This window comes from Scyliorhinus canicula, chromosome 9 (genome assembly GCF_902713615.1).
Source record: "Scyliorhinus canicula chromosome 9, sScyCan1.1, whole genome shotgun sequence".
In the NCBI taxonomy this organism is placed as follows: Eukaryota; Metazoa; Chordata; class Chondrichthyes; order Carcharhiniformes; family Scyliorhinidae; genus Scyliorhinus; species Scyliorhinus canicula.
The window spans coordinates 188,697,696-188,719,768 of record NC_052154.1 but is presented as its reverse complement, the minus strand read 5'-3'; the positions used below and the strand labels follow the sequence as shown (position 1 = coordinate 188,719,768).

At 45.0% G+C, this 22,073-nt stretch overlaps 1 protein-coding gene across 1 annotated transcript; it reads right to left on the bottom strand.

Moving 5' to 3' along the window:
• Window positions 1-1,246: 1,246 nt before the first annotated feature.
• On the bottom strand, window positions 1,247-21,720 carry LOC119971960 (small VCP interacting protein). The gene is made up of 4 exons (XM_038808329.1): window positions 21,548-21,720; window positions 7,014-7,064; window positions 5,520-5,633; window positions 1,247-2,093 (listed from the first exon to the last, which is right to left on the bottom strand). The coding sequence occupies exons 1-4, from the start codon at window positions 21,635-21,637 to the stop codon at window positions 2,079-2,081; spliced, it is 270 nt and encodes an 89-aa protein (XP_038664257.1). The 5' UTR covers window positions 21,638-21,720; the 3' UTR covers window positions 1,247-2,078.
• Between the last annotated feature and the right edge of the window lie 353 nt (window positions 21,721-22,073).

Sequence of the window (22,073 nt, the reverse complement as noted above, 5' to 3'; positions counted from 1 at the left end):
ATTCCAATAAAACAATAAACCATCATTTATTATGACAAAGGTTTTGAATTTCTTGAGGTAATTCCATATGAAGTTGAACAACTATGCCAGTTTCTCAATGGGGCTATTCGATCCTATTCAAATCATTGCTCTGAAGCGACAAGATTTGATTCACAGCATTAAAAAAATTAATTTATGGGATGTGGGCATCGCTGGTGAGGCCAGCATTTATTGCCCATCCCTAGTGGCCTTTCAGAACGTGGTGGTGAGTTGCCTTCTTGAACCTCTGCAGTCCTTGAGGTGTAGGTATACCCACTGTGCTGTTAGGGAGGGAGTTCCAGGATTTTGTCCCAGTGCCAGTGAAGGAACAGCGATATATTTCCAAGTCAGGGCAGTGAGTGACTTGGAGGAGAACCTCCAGATGGTGGGGTTCCCTGGTAGTTATGGCTCTTGTCCTAGATGGTAGTGGTCATGGGTTTGGAAGGTGCTGTCTAAGGAGCCTTGGTGAATTACTCCAGTGCATCTTGTAGATTGTACACACAACTGCTACTGTTCGTCGCTGGTGGAAGGATTGGATGTTTGTGGAAGGGGTAACAATCAAGCGGGCTGTTTCGTCCTGGAATGTGTTCGGCTTCTCGAGTGTTGTTGGAGCTGCACTAATCCAGGCAAGTGGGGAGTATTCCATCACATTCCTGACTTGTGCCTTGTAGATGGTGGACAGGCTTTGTGGGGGGTATCAGGAGGTGAGTTACTCGCTGCAGGATTCTTAGCCTTTGACCTGCTCTTGTAGCCACAGTATTTATATGGCTGGTCCAGTTCAGTTTCGGATCAATGGTGGTAACACCCTGGAAGTTGATTGTCGGGAATTCAGTGATGGCAATGTCACTGAACGTCAAGGGGTGAGGATTGGACCCTCTCTTGTTGGACAGCTGGCACAATGTTGTGACACAAATGTTACTCGCTATTTGTTAGCTCAAGCCTAGATATTGTCCAGGTCTTGCTGCATTTGGACATGGACCGCTTCAGTATCTGAGGAGTCACGAATGGTGCTGAACACTCTGCGTACCACATGCAGAAATTTGCCTCAGTAGCAATGAGGACCATCCAAAAGGGCAAAGATGGCATCAGAACCTACATACCTTGGGAGATACTGTATGTATTACACAATAAAGAGGACCACAGCAAGTACACTCCTTTTGCCACGAGGGGCTATTACAGTCAGTGACAAACACAGAGACCCGTAGTCGAATCACTTAATGACAAACAATTATTTGGGGGTTTGTTTTACTCATGCAAAGAATAACAAATATTTGTACATAATTAGTATCATTTCCAAAGTATAATAAGCTAAGAACATGTAATCAATGCTACAAAAAGAGTTTTATTAGTCCTAAAATAAACCCTGTAGTTTTCCTACATGAACGGAGTACATTTATTTAGAGGTAGTTGAATGCAGAGGTCTGGCCCAATAGGTTAAACAATTTCAGCAGCTAAAAACATTCGTACAATAAATTAAAACAAGCCCCAAAAAGGATGCTAAATATTTTAATAAACAGAAGCTAAAGCATTAAAAGAAAGCAAATGGTCACACACCGCCTCACACGATATCCAAGGCACAAAGGTTTAGAAAATTAAGTGTTTAGAAATCTAGAAAACCTTGCCTAGTAAAGCTGCAGCTGAATTATCTACAAAGATCCACCATAGGTAGCTATATTGCTTTATAAATAATGTCAATGCATAGAAAGTAAACATCTAGCAACACAATCGCTGGTTAAAGCAGAAGCAAAAAGGACCCTTTGGAACAGCAACATCCAAGCCATGAGCAGTTCCCACTGTTTCTCAGACATGACTGAATTGGTGTGGTGTTTTAAACATTAGCGCATGGGTTGTTAAATTACGAGAAGAAACATTGTACACTTCTGTTGGAATACAGAGAGCCTTTGTACAGAACATTCAATGCGAAGGATCGCACATTTCTGGATCTTCCTAACCAAACACCAAAAGCGACGCAGAGAACATGAACCTCTCAGTAACACAGGCCAGCAAGGTCAATGCTACATTGGCAATATTGAAGGTCTTCTCCCAGTTCTTCAGCTTCTTTAACCAACTTGCCACTGGAATTAAAAAATAAATAATGAATGTGATGGTTTCAGCAATTTACAAAACAGGGTCTGTCACCCTGTTGCAACTCATGGCACTACATTTTTGGTTGCTCAAATACAGATCTCAAGTTTTTTTCAGATATTAAACATGAGCAATTAAGGTGCATCGCATTACTTTCCACAGTCAATACCACAAATAAACAATGAAAGTGAGGGTGGGTCAGGCGGGTGAAAGGCGATTAAGCAATAGCTAAGCTTTATGTTGGGGGCAGACAGCTTATGCACGATGCACAAGGTCATCAACTGGGAATCGGCCAAGGAAACGGCTAAATATACAGCCAAGATCAGTTACGTTAACAAGCTGGTTTTGTTTTCTTTTACTTCCAAAAGTAAAACCCATCGCACATTGGGCTTTTCAGCAGCTGAAATCTCTGCAGTTACTTTAATCACACCAAACAGCAGATTGGTAACAGGAAAGTACAATCTCCCGAGTTCAGCAAGAATGATGGAAAAAACATCATCATCGGGATAATTTCACGTCAGGGAAGCTCATTGAGGAAATACTGTTCTTTGCAGATGTTAAAAGTTGGAGTGGTGAGAAGCACAAAAGCCCTACTCGTCATCCTCAGACAGAAACAGGAATTTCTGCTGCATTTCCTTCATAAAAGGTTATCATTTGTAATTTTCAAACTCAGGAACAGTTGTGCCACAAACATCAGCAGCTCAATAAATAAAAATCCATGAGAGAAAGTTCGAGAGAAGAAGAATCCATCATTAGTAACAGGAGCAGCATACTTAATTCTACGTTGGCAAGATTCCATCTCTCCATTCTCTAGGGACTTGGTTACAAAAGTAGGCTCAAGGAATTCTGCTTTGCTGCGAGAAAAGACCAAGGGATCCGGTCACTTGTCTACACCCCACCAATCAAGCCTCCTCTCCCAACACCCAGAATATCGACCCAGGATCTTTACAAAAGGAAAGTCACAAGGTTGAAGTAACCTAGCTATTTAACCGTTGTCAGTCACCAAACGACCATAGGATAAGAATCCAAAGTACAAAAATTCTCAAACCTCAAATAATGTTAGAAATTAGAAAGAAAATTACCCCCACCCACAGGATAATGAACTCGGGAGACAGATTTCCCGGTAAAGAGTTGAATTAGTTGCAACACATCTCAATTGCGTGCAGATTTGGTCCCAGTAGCTGATAATGGTGGGTGTGGGGGTTTTTTAAAATAAAAATTTTATTAAAGTTTGATGGTGGGTATGTGTTAAGGGAGCACGATTGCCAGAACTGGCATTTAGTTCATTGAAACTTTAAGAGGGTTTTTTGAAAAGCAGAACAGAGGTGTCCAGCAGAGACATTATGGCACGATATTATGGCATTATTTGATGTTTTTCCCGAGGTGACCCATCTGAAGGAACTTGGCATTCTTTTTTAAAAATAAATTTAAGAGTACACAATTCATTTTTTCCAATTTAAGGGACAATTTAGCGTGGTCAATCCACCTAACCTGCACACCTTTGGGTTGTGGGGGCAAAACCCACGCAAACACGGGGAGAATGTGCAAACTGCTCACGGTCAGTGACCCAGAGCCGGGATCGAACCAGTGACCTCGGCGCCGTGAGGCAGCAGTGCTAACCACTGTGCCACCGTGCTGCCCTGGCATTCTTAAAGCAAAGGATCAACAGGCTGAGGGCCACTGGCAGAAAGGAGAGTCCCTTATAGAATTGTCACCTACTTACTCTGGATGGAGTGAGTTTGGGTTAGCAGATGGCCTATACTATTCTGCACTTTATATTCTAATGAACAACACTGCACATGGCTGCCTTGTGACTTCAGTTTAATTTGAAGGATTAGAAGGTTGTGCCCATGTTAAATACCACACCTCACCCAGCTTAATCAGTTTTCAGTCTCTACTGTTTAATTCAATAAAAGACACTGTTGATATTTCAAATAAAATACACAATGTCACAACCTGTCTGGAATATATATTTCACACAAGACAACCTGATCATCCTTTTCTTTCCAAATAATCTTCAAAATGTTCTCCCAGATCTGTATGCTACTTTTCTGCAACACAATATTGATGTATTATCTCTCTTCCTCCCCTGCAGCTTTCCAAGCGCAGCCATACTATCCTTCTCCAAAAGCTCTCGCCAACCTCCAGTTTAGTCGCATTACCTCGTTTAGTTCCAGAGTTATATCCATCCGTATCTTGGCTCTCTTCCCGGCTCGTCTACATGGTGCCCTTTGGCAAAATCATCCGCAAACATGGGGGCCAATTATATACCGCAAGCGATGTAAAACTGTCATTGCCCCAGTGCTATCAGAATACTTGTCAGTCTTGGATGAGCAAGACTTTCTTCCATCCAAGCATTGGAAGCCTGAAGCTATTGTTGCCAGCCGCTTTGCCACTTTCCACGTGCTCCAAGTCTCACCATCGATATCACCCCTCAGCCGGTAACTATCTCAAGGTGAGCCATGCTGTTCACAATCTCCATGTCCTACTCAAGCCCAAGCTAAAATTCAAACCCCACATCCTTACCAGCAAAGACACCATATTCTCCATCCATAACAGAGTCCATTTGCTCTTGAAATCCTCATTCAAACCATTGGCATCACTTTTCCAATAATTTCTTAAGCATTTTTCCATTCTCCACTCTCGGTAAACTTCAGTCCATCCAAAACTCTTTCTTCGCTTGCATGAAGTCCGGTACACCTAACCCCTCTTCACGCACGAGGGACAATGCTGGAAAATCTCAGCAGGTCTGGCAGCATCTGTAGGGAGAGAAAAGAGCTAACGTTTCGAGTCCGATGACTCGTTGTCAAAGCTTTGACAGTCATCGGACTCAAAACGTTAGCTCTTTTCTCTCCCTACAGATGCTGCCAGACCTGCTGAGATTTTCCAGCATTTTCTCTTTCGTTTCAGATTCCAGCATCCGCAGTAATTTGCTTTTATCCCTCCTCACGCACTGACAGGCTCACTTGCAGCTTTGAAATCCATCAAATTTAACATTCTCATCCTTATCGCTAAATCTTTCCCTATCCATAAAGCTTACTGCAGCCGCCCTCCTCCCTGTATGTTTCGGATTCTTTGCACTCCATTCCTTACTCCCCAAGAGACAAAGGTAAAGATTAATTTCTATTGTAAAATGTGACACGTTTAAAATCTCCAACAATTAAAACCGGAAGGAATGAGACTTCAAATTTGTAATAGTAATTTCAGATCTTGGTTGGCAATAATTAACACTTGTCAAAAGTTAAACGGGCATTTAGAATGAAATGACTTGGTTTCCTGTGGTAATATATTTTTTAAACTAAGCCTGTTTCCAGAGTAAGAACTTAAACCTATACCCCCCTCACCAGTTAGGTAATAAACTACTGAATTCCCATTCATTATGAGGCAGCGATGCCTCACTGTGAATAATCTCTCACCCTGAGGCCACCACCTCCTGCAGATGCGGAATTCATCTCTTGCTTTTCCAAAGCCTCCAGCTTCTTCTTCTTCCGTTCCACAGACTCGGGATTCTTCACGCCCCTGTGAACATTCTTTCCAAAAGAGTGGGAGAAATTTTCAAACTTTAAATGCACCACTGAAGATATTACTTCACTCTAAAACAAATCTCTTGGGGAAACGCCACTTTTGAGAAGGAAAACTACATTTTTCAGAGTAACAATGGCTGCATGTGTTGGACAATAGGGACCTCACCAGCTGTCAACGCATCATAAAAGGAAGAGCAGCACGCTTACAATTTCTACACAGATTAGTGGCAGACATGGATTCCTGTCACAGATTTGTTAATTATATTGTTTACATTGTTAGGATACACAGATGAAGGGCATTGTTTGATCACATATAGATAGGAAAGAAGCCTGCTCCTGGGCCAGTTAACAGATGTAGGCAGCGGACAGTTGAGGGGGTTGTTCAACTCGACTGCCTGTCCCTCTACCGCGCATACATTTACGGCCAAGTGTCTTTGGTTAGGGAACATGGGCTGTCCACAGGCACGCTTCAAGTCTTACGTGACCAGTGGGCACCATGAGACCGGGCGGGGGGTTATCCCAGAGATAAACAGTTGAAGGCCCGGCTGCCAATGCTGGGGCAGAGGGCTGCAGGGGTCTGAATCAAGAACAGATGATTATGGGATGCATTTATGACATGAGCTTGAAAAGTGATGAACCGCCATTATTTTCCTTTGTCAAGCCCGAATCTTCTGGTTAGTGGAAATGCGCGCGAATGTTTTTCCGACCCAACACTACTGGTCATTTCTTCCAGGATCTTCCAATCCCAGCTGAAGGAGAAATTGGTTACACAACGTCTCACGGGGAACTCCAGTGGATTGTAGCAGAGTCAGAGGAAGAGAGAATGACAAATACCTATCAGAGTACGGCAGCTAAAAATGGTCTAGTCTTTTAATGTACGAGCGAGAGGGTGGGCGAATGTATCTTTCTGGGGGTTAGTCGGGTGGTCGGGGTAAGGTTAGTCGGGTGATGATTGGGGAGGGTCAGTTGTGCAGTTATCCAAGTTATAAACCGACTGACGTTTTCTGGATAACTATCAAGATTAAGCCGCACGGATCGGTCATATGTCTCCAACTCTACCTCAGACCTGGAGACATTTGCCCAGGTTCCTGGCCAATTTCCATCTAGGTCTGCGTGTCAGGACTTGTCACAGGACCCTGACGCACATCTTCCATCGCCGGTCTGGTCCCCGAACATCCGGGAGACTGGAATATTTAGGCCATTGTCAGAGTATAAACTGGAAACTGAAAAATAAACTCTCCTAAAATTGCTTAAGATCACGCCTAACACAAGTATAAATTTATTAATAAAGTTCAGACATATTCCCTCCTATCAATAGACTGCTAACCATACGGCAAAAGTTGTTAACATATTGCAGGAAAACAGAATATTAATTAATATTTCTACCTCTTTCTGTCGCTTCTCAGCCGCTTCAGCTAGTTGCCTTCTTCTGGTATCCTAGGTAGATAAAAATGAATACAAAATTCAGCAGCTTGTAGATTTAGAGAATAAAAAGATGTTCAACTTTGTGAAGCTGTTTCTTATCATTTTAATTTTTTATGTTTTTATAAATTTAGAGTACCCAATTCATTTTTTCCAATTAAGGTGCACTTTAGCGTGGTCAATCCACCTACCCTGCACTTCTTTGGGTTGTGGGGGTGAAACCCGCGCAAACACGGGGAGAATGTGCATACTCCAGACGGACAGTGACCCACAGCCAGGATCGAACCTGGAACTTCGGCGCCATGAGGCAGCAGTGCTAACCCACTGTGCCGCCGTGTTGCCCTCATCAATCTAATTTTGTTGGTTTTGATTTCAGATCACAATTAGCAACTAATCTTGGTTTATTATGTCCACCTTCCCCCCAAACTTTTCATAATGGAACCAAGTTCATCTTTTCTCAAGGTGGAGTTGTGTCGAATAGACAGCTCAGAAACCGGCCATTTGGCTCAAACAGCTCATGCCAGTGTTCGTTTCCTCAAGCCTCTCTCATCCGCCCTCATCCATCAGCATCATTCCCTTCCCCATCACATGCTCATCTAGATTCCCCTTAAAAGCATCTATACCATGCACTTCATCTACTCCCGTGGTCGTAAATTCCACATTTTCATCACTCTGGGTACAGATGTTTATTCTGAATTCCCCATTTGATTTCGTAGTGATTGTCTTGTCTTCATGGTCTCCAGTTTGGCTGTTCCCCAGAAGTGGAAACATTCTTTCTCTCTATCAAAATCATGCACAGGTTTTAAAGACCACAGTATTGGGATTACTGGACCAGACCTCAGCATTTGTTACGAGACGGAGCAGACCCCACCATTTATTAGGATACCAGACCAGACCCCCAACATTTGGTAGGACACCGGAGCAGATCCCAGCATTTATTGGGATACCGGAGCAGACTCCAGCATTTATTGGGATACCGGATCAGACCACAGCATTTATTGGGATACCGGAGCAGACCCCAGCATTTATTGGGACACCGGAGCAGACCCCAGCATTCATTGGGATACCGGAGCAGACCCCAGCATTTATTGGGATACCGGAGCAGACCCCAGCATTTATTGGGATACCGGATCAGACCACAGCATTTATTGGGATACCGGATCAGACCCCAGCATTTATTGGGATACCGGATCAGACCCCAGCATTTATTGGGATACCGGATCAGACCCCAGCATTTATTGGGATACCGGATCAGACCCCAGCATTTATTGAGATACCAGATCAGACCCCAGCATTTATTGGGATACCGGACAAGAACCCCAAACAATTTTCTTTTGTAAAACTGTTGAGGAAAGGATACTTCATGCCAGGAGTGATGGCTCTGACCAACACGTATCTTTTATGTTACAACAAAGTTTAATTTATAGACATAACTAACCACATCATCAAAAAATAGCTTAACAATCAGTTAAACAGTTCTTAAACATAAACTTAATTTACTATCTATACCCGCTACTAGTCCAAATTAAGCAACCCAATACAGTTCAAATGCACTTGCAAAACATTAACAGATTACTTGCTTAGTTGTGTATACTTTTGGAGAGACCCTTTCAGGAGCAGAACCAGTATATTTATGCTCAACCGAGCAGCATTTGACAAAACTGCTGTCCAACTTAAAACCCTTCTGTCTTATGGTCTTATGGTCTTGTCAGGCACAAATCCTATGGCAAACTGCAAAACTACAGACAGACTTGAAACGAAAGAGAAAATGCTGGAAAATCTCAGCAGGTCTGGCAGCATCGGTAGGGAGAGAAAAGAGCTGACGTTTCGAGTCCGATGATTCTGTCAAAGTTAACGGACAGAGAAAGTGGGAAATATTTATACTGTGGAGTGAGAATGAACCATGAGTCATAGCGACAGAAACGCAGGGAAACCGGGTGCTAATGGCCAGATACCAAGGGGAAAGAGCGCAATCAGCAGTCCCCAGAGAGAACAAAAGATGTGAAAGGTCAAACAGCAGGGAAACTGACATCAGAGGATGAACTGTAGATGTGGGGGGGGGGGGGGGGGGAGGGGAAGGAGGAAGCAAAGAGGAGAAAGGTTAAGGAAAGGTAGATAAGATTGGGGGGAATTAAATATATATTAAGAAAGAATGAAATGGTAAAAGACAGTTAAAATGAAATGGGATGAAAACAAATGGGTCGAGGTGGGGTAGAGCTGATCATCTGAAGTTGTTGAATTCGACGTCGAGACCGGAAGGCTGTAGTCTGCCTAACCGGAAGATGAGATGTTGTTCCTTCAGTTTGCATTGAGCTTCACTGGAACATTGCAGCAGGCCAAGAACAGACATGTGGGCATGGGAGCAGGGTCTTTTGGTTAAAATGGCAAGTAGCGGGACGGTCAGGGTCCTGAATGCGCACAAACCGAAGATGCTTAGCAAAGCGATCACCTAGCCTGCGTTTGGTCTCTCCGATGGAGAGGAGACCACATTGGGAGCAGCGAATTCAGTAGACCAAATTGGAAGAGATGCAGATGAAATGCTGCTTAACCTGGAATGAGTGTTTTGGGCCTGGGATGTTAAGCAAGGAAGAGGTAAAGGGGCAGGTGTTACACCTTCTGCAATTGCATGGGAAGGTGTCATGGGTGATGGAAGAGGTACTAGGTATGGTGGAGTGGACTAGATATTTCGGAGGGAACAGTCTCTGCGGAATTCTGACAGAAGGAGTGAATGGTTCCCCTCTTATGTGTACAGTAGTAAATGGTCGGAATCAATCATGACCACACCTTTTACAACTCCTTAATTCCAGATTTAGCAGAAACAGTCTGGATATCTTAACCTAGATTATTTCATAAAAGTACTACAACAAATATATACCTTAACTCAGGCTTTTAAAACATTATTGCCACAGATATAAAATATAAAAGATAACAATTTCTAAATCCATCATGATGTGGAGATGCCGGCGTTGGACTGGGGTGAGCACAGTAAGAAGTCTTACAACACCAGGTTAAAGTCCAACAGGTTTGTTTCAAACACGAGCTTTCGGAGCACGGCTCCTTCTTCAGGTGACTGAAGGCTCACCTGAAGAAGGAGCCGTGCTCCGAAAGCTCGTGTTTGAAACAAACCTGTTGGACTTTAACCTGGTGTTGTAAGACTTCTTACTAAATCCATCATAACAGCCTTTTCATCCTTTCTTCACAGATCTGGTACCATCATTGCAAATGCTTTGTACACCCATTCCAATGTCTCTAAATATTGTGACTACAAATACACTCAATTCCCCAACGAGTCTACATAATTTCCCAACTTTTCAATTCTATCCCTGTAGAAGTAAATCTTAGTACTCAAAGTTCGGAGAAGAACTTTGTTGTGACCCATAAATTTAGAAATTGGTGCTTTTGATTCCAAAGTGTAAATCATAAATATAAATTGTAAACAGCACATGATCCTTGGGGGCTTCACTTTCCACCATTTGCGACTCTGAATTTCCCTAATCTCTACTTTCTGTTCTGCAGCCTGCTCTCGATTCTGCAAATCATCCCGACTCGGTATGCTGCAACCTTAATCATTAGTGTATTCTGCGGTACGAGACTGAAAACCTTTTGGAAATCCAGATTTATTACTGTATTAGTTCTGTCTCCTCTTTGAAGAATTCAACGAGAATGGTCAAGCAATAAGCAAGACTTTGATAGCCAGGTTGATGGCAACGTTTTCAGTTTAGAAATGTTTTCCCACTTCTCAATGAGGAATGCCATTGTTTATTGCAGTGATGTTAACTTGATTGGTCTACATCTGTCTCGTTTCGCAAATGTGCGCGCAATCCGGCAGTCCGCAGGCTCAACGTTTTCCAAAAAATATATAGGTTAATGTATGATAGCGCCGACCCTTTCCTTCCGTAATGTGCATATAATCCACATGGAGCCTGTGTGTTTGATTAATTTACTTAAATGTTTCTGTTTATTTTAATGCGGTTGTAACATTTCAGATCTTATTTCACAAGGTATGGCTACCAGATTAGATTCCCTGGTACATTGTGATTCAATTTAATACTTCTGCCATTTTGCTGTGATTTTAAACCTGCCCAACATCCTGCACATTCCCATTCCAAATTGCCTTTACATGTCTGCAGAACGTTTTACCCAGTCACTATTGTCCAGATAGATGATATCCATTAATTTTTAAACTCCTTACAATATGCTGCCTTTTCCCTCTGCAAAGCCCTTAAACCCATTGACACGTCCCAAACGTGCTTCCATCTTTTCCACAGACCCATGCTTGAATGTTTCCAACCAGCTTTATGCCCTGCCACGGTACTGGCACAATTTCTGTCAGTGACAAATGGCATTCATTGTGTCTGCGGTAAAGGGAAACTTTCCCTCCTCATCCTTCTTGATCTACCTCCAGCCTCTTGACACAGTTGTCCACACCATCTTCTTCCGATGTTTCTTCACGGTTGTCCAGCTTGGTGGGATTTCCCTTAACTCATTTGATTCTCATCTATCACCATAGCCACAACCTCTGTTCCTGCACCATTACCTTTGGTACCTTCCAAAGATATATCTTTGGCCTCCTCCTATTTCTCATCTACATGCTGTCTATATTGAGATCATCCAAAAGCAGTGTTCGCTTTCTTAGATACACTGACAACACCTAACTACACCTCCCCTCTCGATCCCTCCACTTTTAATTTATTTTACAACATCAGGTTAAAGTCCAACAGGTTTGTTTCAAATCACTAGCTTTCAGAGCACTGCTACTTCCTCAGGTGAATGAAGAGGTAGGTTCCAGAAACATTTATATAGACAAAGTCAAGGATGCAAGATGATACATTGAATGCAAGCATTTGCAGGGATTTAAGTCATTACAGAGCCAGAGAGAGAGGGGTAACTCCAGGTTAAAGAGGTGTGAATTGTCACATTACATTCACCCCCCACCATCTGGCCTGGGTTTGCGAAATCCTACCAATTGTCCTGGCTTGAGACCTCTTACTGTGCTCACCGCAGTCCAACGCCGGTATCTTCACATCCTGGTTAATTTATCTGACTGCTTACCGGACATCCAGTACTGAATAATTAGAAATATCATCCAGTTAAATGAAATTTGCCATCATCCCAGAGGACCATAGGCTGCTCTCCCCTTTCAGAGCTGACTGGTGGTGGTTTAACCCGAGGATCACCACACCTCAGGCGAGGGACAAGGTTGAGAAGGCTTCATTGTCACCTCAGCTGGTACGAGGACTGAGCACGTGTTGTTGGCGTCGCTCTGCATCACGAACCAGCCATCCTGCCAACTGAGCTAACCGACATTCCCCACCAGTTTAATATTGTGAAGACTAAGGTCATTGTTTTCAATCCCCATTCCCAAGCAACTGGCTCCATTCCCTCTCTCTGGCAACAGTCTGCGACTAAACCACCTGTTCATAACCCTAGTGTCATTTGACCTAGTCAAGCTCCCACTACAGTTATGCCAACACGTAGACCGCAATCTTCACCTCTGTACCAGTTCATGTGCTGATGAAACCCTCATTCATTCCGATGTACCTCAGTCTTGACTATTCCATGGTATTCCTTTCTGACCTGCAACATTCTACCCTCCATGAACCAGACATCATCCAAAACTCAGTGCTGTCTCCGTACCTCACACCAAAATCACATTCTCTTATCATCCCTGTGCTCACCGATCTGCACTGACTTCTGATTAAACAACATCTGTTTCAAACTCCTTTAAGACAGACCTCAAAACTGAACTTTGACCAAGTTTTTGGTCATCTGGCCCAATAGCTCCTCACGTGGTTCTGTCATTTTCTGTTTTATAACATCTGAGAAGCATGCGGGGATATTTGATTACGTTAAGCATGCTATGCAGTTATTGGAATATCGCTTTCCTGAACTCTTTGGAATGGTTCCTTCCCACTGCTGTTCTGTATCATTCACCAACATGGCGACTAGGGGCTTTTCACAGTAACTTCATTGAAGCCTCCTTGTGACAATAAGCGATTATTATTATTATAACACCCTGTACAATGCTTCGCTCGAGAGTTCTCACCCTATGTAAAACCCTGGGTCATACTCCTATTTTTCCCTGGTCACATCCAGTGGTGAACATGACCTTCCCAGTAGTCGCCCATGCAGATCCCTGCAGTTTCCCCTCCCTAGAATGTCAGTAGGTCCTCAACTAGCAATTGTTGTGGTGGTCATGGGTATGCCTTTGTTTCCCTACGCAAGATGTCTTTGAGTTGCATATACCTAAATTCGTTTCCCTCAGTCAGTTGGAACCTCTCGATTAGCCCCTCTAGTGTTGTCAGTCTGTCATCTGTGTAGAAATCCCTAACTACCAACGCCCCCCCGGTTCTGTCTCCACATCCATTTTGGCTGCGGCAAACCTGTGCGTGTTGCAGATGGGGGCCTTAATGGACACCTCAGAGCGAAGCGTTGCCGCAACTGATTCCACGACCGAAGTGTGGCTATATAATAATAATAATCATCTTTATTAGTGTCACAAGTAGGCTTAAATTAACACTGCAATGAAGTTACTGTGAAAATCCCCTAGTCGCCACACTCTGACACCACGGAGGGAGAATTCAGAATGTCCAATTCACCAAACAAGCACGTCCTTTGGAACTTATGGGAGGAAACTGGAGCGCCTGGAGGAAACCCACGCAGACACGGGGAGAACGTGCAGACTCTGCACACAGTGACCCAAGCCGGGAATTGAACCCGGGTCCCTGTGTGAAGCAACGGTACTAACCATTGTGCTACCGTGCCATCCTATCACCAGTGGGCTAGTTGAGTGTCTAGCCAGTGGCCAGGGCCCGGATGGAGGCCTCCTTCATTCTTTCTATTCCCAGCTCCATAAAATCAGCTTTTCGCTAATCTACTATCCTGACCTTTGTCATGCTTCTCTCCTTCTCAGTTATCTTACTGTGGTCACTATTGCCGAGATGTTCTTCTAACTTTGTTTCTCTTATCTGCTCAGGTTTACTACCCATTACCAGTTTGTATACCAAATCCTCCCTTGTTCAGTTTTTTTACAGACCGGATTGGAAAGGAGTCCAGTAAACATTGTAGAAGCACCTTCCCTTATCCCCTTTTGGCTGATTCATTTCATGATAGAATAATAATCATGGGAGATTTTAACCATATTCGTTATTCATTTCGGACGGAACAGTGGCACAGTGCTTAGTACTGCTGTCTCGCAGCATCAGGAACCCGGGTTTGGTTCCAGGCTTGAGTGACTGTCCGTGGGGTTTGTACGTTCTCAGTGTCTGCATAGGTTTTCTCCCACAGACCAAAAATGTGCTGGTTAGGTGGACTGGTCATGATAAATTCCCCCTCAGTATCACAGGGTGTGTAAGTTAGGTTATGGGGATAGGGCAGGGTGGATGGCGGAGTGGAACTGGGTAGAGTGCTCTTTTGGGAGGTTGGTGCAGATTCAATGGGCCAAATGGCCTCCTTCTGCACTGTAGGGATTCAATGATTTCCCTAATTAATATAAAGGGTCTGATTTAGCACACTGGGCTAAATCGCTGGCTTTTAAAGCAAACCAAGGCAGGCCAGCAGCACGGTTCAATTCCCGTACCAACCTCCCCGAACAGGTGCCGGAATGTGGCGACTAGGGGCTTTTCACAGTAACTTCATTTGAAGCCTACTTGCGACAATAAGCGATTTTCATTTCATGTAGACTACTGACTGATCCATTTTTATGTCTTGTCTCTTGTCCACAAGGATTCTACTTCTGGCTTACTGATAACTGCATTACTTTTAACACTGCCATTATGTTATCTCGGCCAATGATTAGCTCCCTGGTAAACTCAAAGGGATGGGACAAGCTGTAGAACTGTAACTAAGAGGGCTGGCATTCTTCCCATGCAGTTCTAGTTAACCCTGTAAAGCAAAGCCATCATTAAACAACCTGCAGCAAACTCATTAATGCTCTATGACCTACTGTGAATGCACACCATATTGTTAAACAGCAGCAAAAACTCTGCACACTTCAGTCCCTAAGTTTTGACTCAAAATGGCTTTGACCTTGTTGGGAGGAACTTCATTTCAAGTAAGCTGAAATTTACTTTCTCTGCAGAGATATAAAACATGGTCATGGTACCAAACACCCAGCTGCACAAGACAAAGGTTGTCGCCCATCCACAATACAACATGGCCCCATTCCAGTCCTGTACATACTGACTTCAAATAGGTATTTGAATGTTATAATGCCCTCTGCATAGCTTTCTTCATCTAGATTGCATTACTCTCTGGCAAACGCCGACATAACTTTTTTTCTAACATGGGGAGGTAGGAAATTGAAGTTAGAATTCTAAATCTGGTCAGTTTTCAAAAAGCACTTTTAAAATATATTAGTATGCAGCACTTTCTTTTTAGACAAAGGAAAGATGGAGGTGGAGTGGAATGATACTACAGTTAATCCACAAGTACTTTTGCTGTTGTAAACTGGCCACATCATTTAAGTGCTGGGAACATTTCCAAGCAAGCCACGAAAGAGATAACATTTAATAAGCTGCATTCTTAAATTTACCATTCCACAAGGTTAATCATTTATTACAGGCAAAGTTTAATGCAGCACAAAATGGAAACTACAGATGAGGCCAAGTCATAATTGTTTGGGGGAAAATAACAGATCTGCATTGTTCATATTAACTGCACAACAGTTTACCATTGATAGAATAAAATGAACAAGAGAGGCAGCCACGTGTCCAGTGTGTCTGTGCTCGCTGAAAGAGCTACCAATTCATCCCATAATCCTACAGCCTTTCCAAAGCAGGGGAATGTTTCTTCTTTCAATACTCAGAACTCACTTTTGAAATTACTTTTGAATCTGCTTCCACCATCATTTCAAGCAGTGCATTCCAGGTCACTGCAACACATGGGGTAAGGAACATTTTCCCCACTCAGGTCACCTGTTTGTCAATGATCTGAAATCTGTGTCCTTCTGACCTTTCTTTCACTGGAAACAGCTCCTCCTTATTTACTCTCATCAAAATCCTTCCTGATGTTCAATTCCTCCTTGCTGTAAGGAGAGTAATCCCCGTCATTCCATGTTATTGAAGCTTTACATTCCTAATACGATTCTCGGAAAACTTGCCTGCACCCTCCCCAAGGCCACGCTTTCCTAAACTCTGGTGCCCCGAATTGTCAACCAAACGTCAGCTGGGCGCTAATGTCATGAACCACACTGTTGTTACCTGTGAGGGTACCCCAGTGGTTCGTTTTTGGAATGGTGTGAGGAGTCAAGTGAAACCCCAGGGAGAATGAGCAGTCCAGTAACAATTATTAAAGACTAATTATTAAATTAAATACACACTCAGAACATGACTACAGTATTCCAAGACAATTAAGTACATGAATCACTAAACACACACGGATTATGTAGAACATACCCCTTGTTCCAAATACCTGAACTCCTTAAGACTTCCCAGCCACCCCAAACAACATCCAGATTAAATAGATCTAGAAGTTAAATCCAGTTTATAATCACCACACAATACGGGGCTGATGATCAAGTCTGGGAAACGCCTTTTCCTGATCCAGGAAAGATATTTAAACTCCCTTCACAAAGGTTTCGGCACAGCCTTAGCTCAAAGACTTGGAGGCTGTCAGATGTAAAACTTTGCGACGGGCTGCGAGGTGGAAAGTGGCTTGTCTGCTTCGGAGGCTGCGAGATTGTTAACTGGCCTGCCTTCCTTCGGATGGTCCTGTTAATTATATCTTTTTTCCCCTTTGATTCTGCCTTGTGTGTGTGCCTGTCTGCCCCCCCCCCCCCCCCCCCCTCTCAAACCCCTTGACTCTATAAATTAGCATGCGTATGCTTCACTAATCTCCCAGTCTTCTGGATAAACTGTTTCCAATCCCCTATCTGCTAATCACTTTACTGGGAAATAAAATTTTTATCCTGTCTTTTGTAGGCAGGGCCATTGCTGGGAAGATTTCTACCCTTTGCTGGGAATATCGCATCCTATTCTGTCTTGTTAAATTCATGTTACTGCTGTTACTGGGCCAATCCATGACACTAATCAGTGTTTTATAAAGGTTTAGTAAAACGTACTTGCTTTTGCACTCAATTAACCTATTAGAAAGCCAAGGATTCTTTTTCAAAACCTTCTCAACTTGGTCTACATCCTTCAAAGATTTGTGTACATACACCCTTAGATTGTTCCTTTCAAAATTGTACCATCATAACCAGCAAGATATCCATTTTTATTCTGTGATCAACTTCCTTAGCCATCCCTTCTTTAACGCATTTACTGCTATCTATCAAAATAAACTATATCAATTTATAAAATTCCCCACTTATCTCTATTCCTTAATAGTTCGCCCAACAGTAATTCCAATGTCCAGGATGAATGGGCTGAAGCTATTTGAATACAGAATGAACACGTAATGCAATGGATAAACAAAGAATGTACATGTTTATTGCGCTATGTCAGATTAGATTGGAAACACAACACAAGCTTAAAAACATTGCTTGCCTAATGAGCAGTCACATGTAAACAGGTACATCTGCTTCAGTAAAAATGGCCACGTCGTCACTTACTAACAACTGCCAAGAAATACACTTCAAACAATAGCCATTGTGCTCCCCCGCTCGCACACTGTTCACATTCCAGTTTTAATTTCAGCTTCTACAAACTTGTTTATTCCTCAGTGACACTGTTGGGGTGACTTGCCAATTAACAAGGTAGGAACAATTAAACATTTGGGTGTAGATATTTGCCAGAAATGTAACTCAATGAACATTTGAATAAACCTCCAATACAATAAGCCTTTCTGAGAATCAGAACGGAGCACTGGTTGTATTACATTGGTTTAAAAGCTTTCACAAAACAAGCCTTTGCCCTTCCTTCAGCGAGAGTAATAATCTAAACTTTAGATTTTTTTCAGAAACCCACGTCTAGCCTGATCACGTTATAATTTATTTCCAATCGACACATCTATTGCTCACAGTTGACTTAAACAACAACTAAAAGTTTGCTGATAAAATAGGTATTCACGTTGGGAAAATATGGCACACAATTGTCTCTAAAATACTGAGCACGATTAACGGTGTTCAGATTGCATCATACACCATGAAAGCTCAGAACTAACCATTTGTTTGACTCTTTTTCCTGGCACCAAACCAATTCACTACAAAAGGCTGGTCATGTGATGCATATCTGCAGGCTATTTGTCAGTCATTATTACATACGGTTAATTGCCTCGAATACTCCAATCTCCACTCAGGATAAATGTACTGAGGCAAGGAAATAGAATTTCCAATGCAACACACAGAAAATATCTGAGAGGGAATTAAACAATGTAATCTGATCTCAGGATCATGGCGGCCATGGTGGCACAGGGGTTAAAATAGCTGCCTCACAGTGCCAGGGACCCGGGGTTCAATTTGAGCCTCAGGTGCCTGTCTGTCTGGAGTTTGCACTTTCTCCCTGTGTCTGCGTGGGTTTCCTCCGGGTGCTCCGGTTTCCTCCCACAGTCCAATGATGTGCAGGTTAGGTGGATTGGCCATACTGAACTGTTCCTTAGTGTCCAGGGTTAGTTGGGGTTACGGGGATAGGGCAGGGAAGTGGGTCTGGATGGGGTGCTCTTTCAGAGAGTCGGTGCACACGGGATGGGCTGAATGGCTTCCTTCTGCACTGTATGGATTCTCCTAGGATCAGGTGATATTTTAAACTCTGCTTTGACAATCCATAGGTACTGCAACAGAATACCAGGAATATTCACCATTGTGATTGATCTGCAACAGTTTACAGTTTACTCACTACACTTAAAATGTCAGTCTGAGCAGCTTAGCTAAACCATTAAGAGTTAAACAAAGCACATGGTATGACGAGGAGAATCATACGTTTGATTCATTGAATGTTAATTTAGCCATTTGGTGTTATTTACACTGATGCAAATGACTTTCACAGCTTGCTCCAAGCTTTATTTTGCCTTCAGTGTTCCCAGAATGTAGGATTCAAGGGACAACGGAAGGAAGCGAAGGGCAATTATGAGATGCACAAATTCAATAAAACCGAGAGTACAAATCATGATATAATTTGGGGTTTCCAAACACCATAAGTGAAGTGACAGGATCCACAATTTGGTGCCTATAAAAAAGGTTAACCGTTACACTGACGGAAATGAATAGTATACTCAATCTTGGCCTCCTTCTCTCCATCTGACCATTTTCTATTTCACCTAATCCAGTCAGTTCATCAAGTTCACCGGATGTTGCAGCAACCCACAAACAAGAACAGAAAGAATACCGTGCAATAATGCTGAAAACTCAAAATAAAAACAAGAGAATGCTGGAAACATTCAGCAGGTCAGGGAGCACCTGTGGAGAGAGAAACATAAGAGTTCATGTCTTGAGTTGATAGGCCATGAGCCTGAAACACTGATGCTGGGCCTGGCTCAGTATTTCCAGCATTTTCTGCTCTTTAATGCTGTAATACTGTATTCTGCAATAATGTCAACACGTTTGCTATGCGATGCAAAAATATTTGCCCTGTGGGGAGATAGGCATTAGTATGTGTGCATATGCTTTTGCAGAATGATCCAAATTTGCAACTACTGCAAAACAGTGAAAAGTGGGGTGAGTTCAGGTCTGAAAACTTATATCAGTATCAACCCTTTGGAATAAATGATTCACCTGCAAAAATGGGCTCAGAATTTTGAAGAAAGGGGGAGGTCAATACGTAAATATATTAAAATTAAACGCAAGTAATTAAATTAACAAATTAAATTTTGTAGCAAAGCAAACAATCACTGCCACAACAGTGCAGCAACAAAATTATAACATTATCAATACTATTCCAATTAAAACCTTTCCCACTGTCTTGAATAGATTAAGGGAAGTTTTTTTTAATGTAAATATTATTTTATTTATTCGGTCACCACCCAGTGCAATACATGGCCACAATGTGTGGGAAAGGGAGAGGGGAGGCTCTGTCCACTCTCTGGATCAGCGGAATCGCCCCGGATTAATTAACAGTCCGATGCAGAGTGATGCTGGATTCGAAATGTTGACTCTGCTTCTCGATCCACACAAGCGAATGTGTTTTTTCAGAATTTTCTCTTTGTGTTTCAGATTTCCAGCACGTTGTATTTTGCTCTTATTTATTTGATTCGGCCACCAGGCTCAGCCCCTGTCCCAACACCTGGCACCCCCAAAACCCCTCACTCCACATACACTCAGCCTACCTGTTCCCCAACCGGCCCCACACTTCACCCCCAGCTCTCTCCAGCCCCTCGCTCACCACCAGCCGATCACACCACTCAACACTCCATACTCCTCCCCATCTCCAGCCATTGCCATCCTCACCATCCCTCCACTCCGCTGAAGCCCATCCCTCCACTCCGCTGAAGCCCCTCCCTCCTGTCTCCAGCCCCTCCCTTACTTCATCCCCTACCCTCCACCCCCTCCCCACCCCATTCCCAGTGCCCCCCACGCTCAGACCCACCCTCCTTCCCCACCCTCACCCTCCTTCCCCACCCCCACCCTCACCCTCCTTCCCCACCCCCGCCCCCTTCCCCACCCTCGCCCTCCTTCCCCACCCCCACCCCCTTCCCCACCCCCGCCCTCCTTCCCCACCCTACCCCACCCCCGCCCTCCTTCCCCACCCCCCTTCCCCACCCTACCCTCCTTCCCCACCCCCCTTCCCCACCCCCACCCTCCTTCCCCACCCTCCCCCTCCACCCTCCTTCCTCCCCTCTCCTCCCCCCCTCCCTCTCCTCCCCCCCTCCCTCTCCTCCCCCCCTCCCTCTCCTCCCTCTCCTCCCCCCCCCTCTCCTCCCCCCCCTCCCTCTCCTCCCCCCCCTCCCTCTCCTCCCCCCCTCCCCCTCCCTCTCCTCCCCCCCTCTCCTCCCCCTCCCCTCCCCCTCCCTCCCCACCCCCTCCCTCCCCACCCTCCTTCCCCACCCCCCACCCTCCTTCCCCACCCTCCTTCCCCACCCCCCACCCTCCTTCCCCACCCCCCACCCTCCTTCCCCACCCCCACCCCCCTTCCCCCTTCCCCACCCCCCTTCCCCACCCCCCACCCCCACCCCCCTTCCCCACCCCCCACCCCCACCCCCCTTCCCCACCCCCCACCCCCCACCCCCCTTCCCCACCCCCCACCCCCACCCCCTTCCCCCTTCCCCACCCCCCTTCCCCCTTCCCCACCCCCCTTCCCCACCCCCCACCCTCCTTCCCCACCCCCCACCCTCCTTCCCCACCCCCCTTCCCCACCCCCACCCTCCTTCCCCACCCCCCACCCTCCTTCCCCACCCCCCACCCTCCTTCCCCACCCCCCACCCCCCTTCCCCACCCCCCACCCCCCTTCCCCACCCCCCACCCCCCTTCCCCACCCCCCACCCCCATTCCCCACCCCCCACCCCCATTCCCCACCCCCCACCCCCCTTCCCCACCCCCCACCCCCCTTCCCCACCCCCCATCCCCACCCCCCACCCTCCTTCCCCACCCCCCATCCCCACCCCCACACTCTTTCCCTCCGGCTGCTTACCGGATCGGGCGTCTCCACCACCTCCTCGGTGGCTCCCCCCAGGCACGGCAGACACAGGCCCATCACCGCAGCACTGAAAGGCTCGGGCATGGAGGCCCACCCTAAGCGGCTGGCGTGGGAGCAGACTGACCGGCTCCAGCCCCGCCCCCTGACGCCGTGCGTCCGCCCTGCGCCATGGCAACCCGCCCAGCGCCTACAACTGACAAGGAGGCGGCAGCTGGAGCAGGAGGGTCCCTCACCTCAAACACCGGTCTCCTCCTCCGAGGGCTCCCCTCACTGGGCGCCCAGAGGAAGCTCACGCAAAAACTCAGATTTCTGGAATTTTATTCATAGAACAGAGAACAGTACAGCACACTTCCTGATTAAATATTTCCCACATTCTCTGACTGTCAGCTTTGACACGAGTCATTGGACTCGAAATGTTAGCTCTTTTCTCTCCCTGCAGCTGCTGCCAGACCTGCTGAGATTTTCCAGCATTTTCTCCTTTGTTTCAGATTCCAGCATCCGCAGTAATTTGTTTTTAATC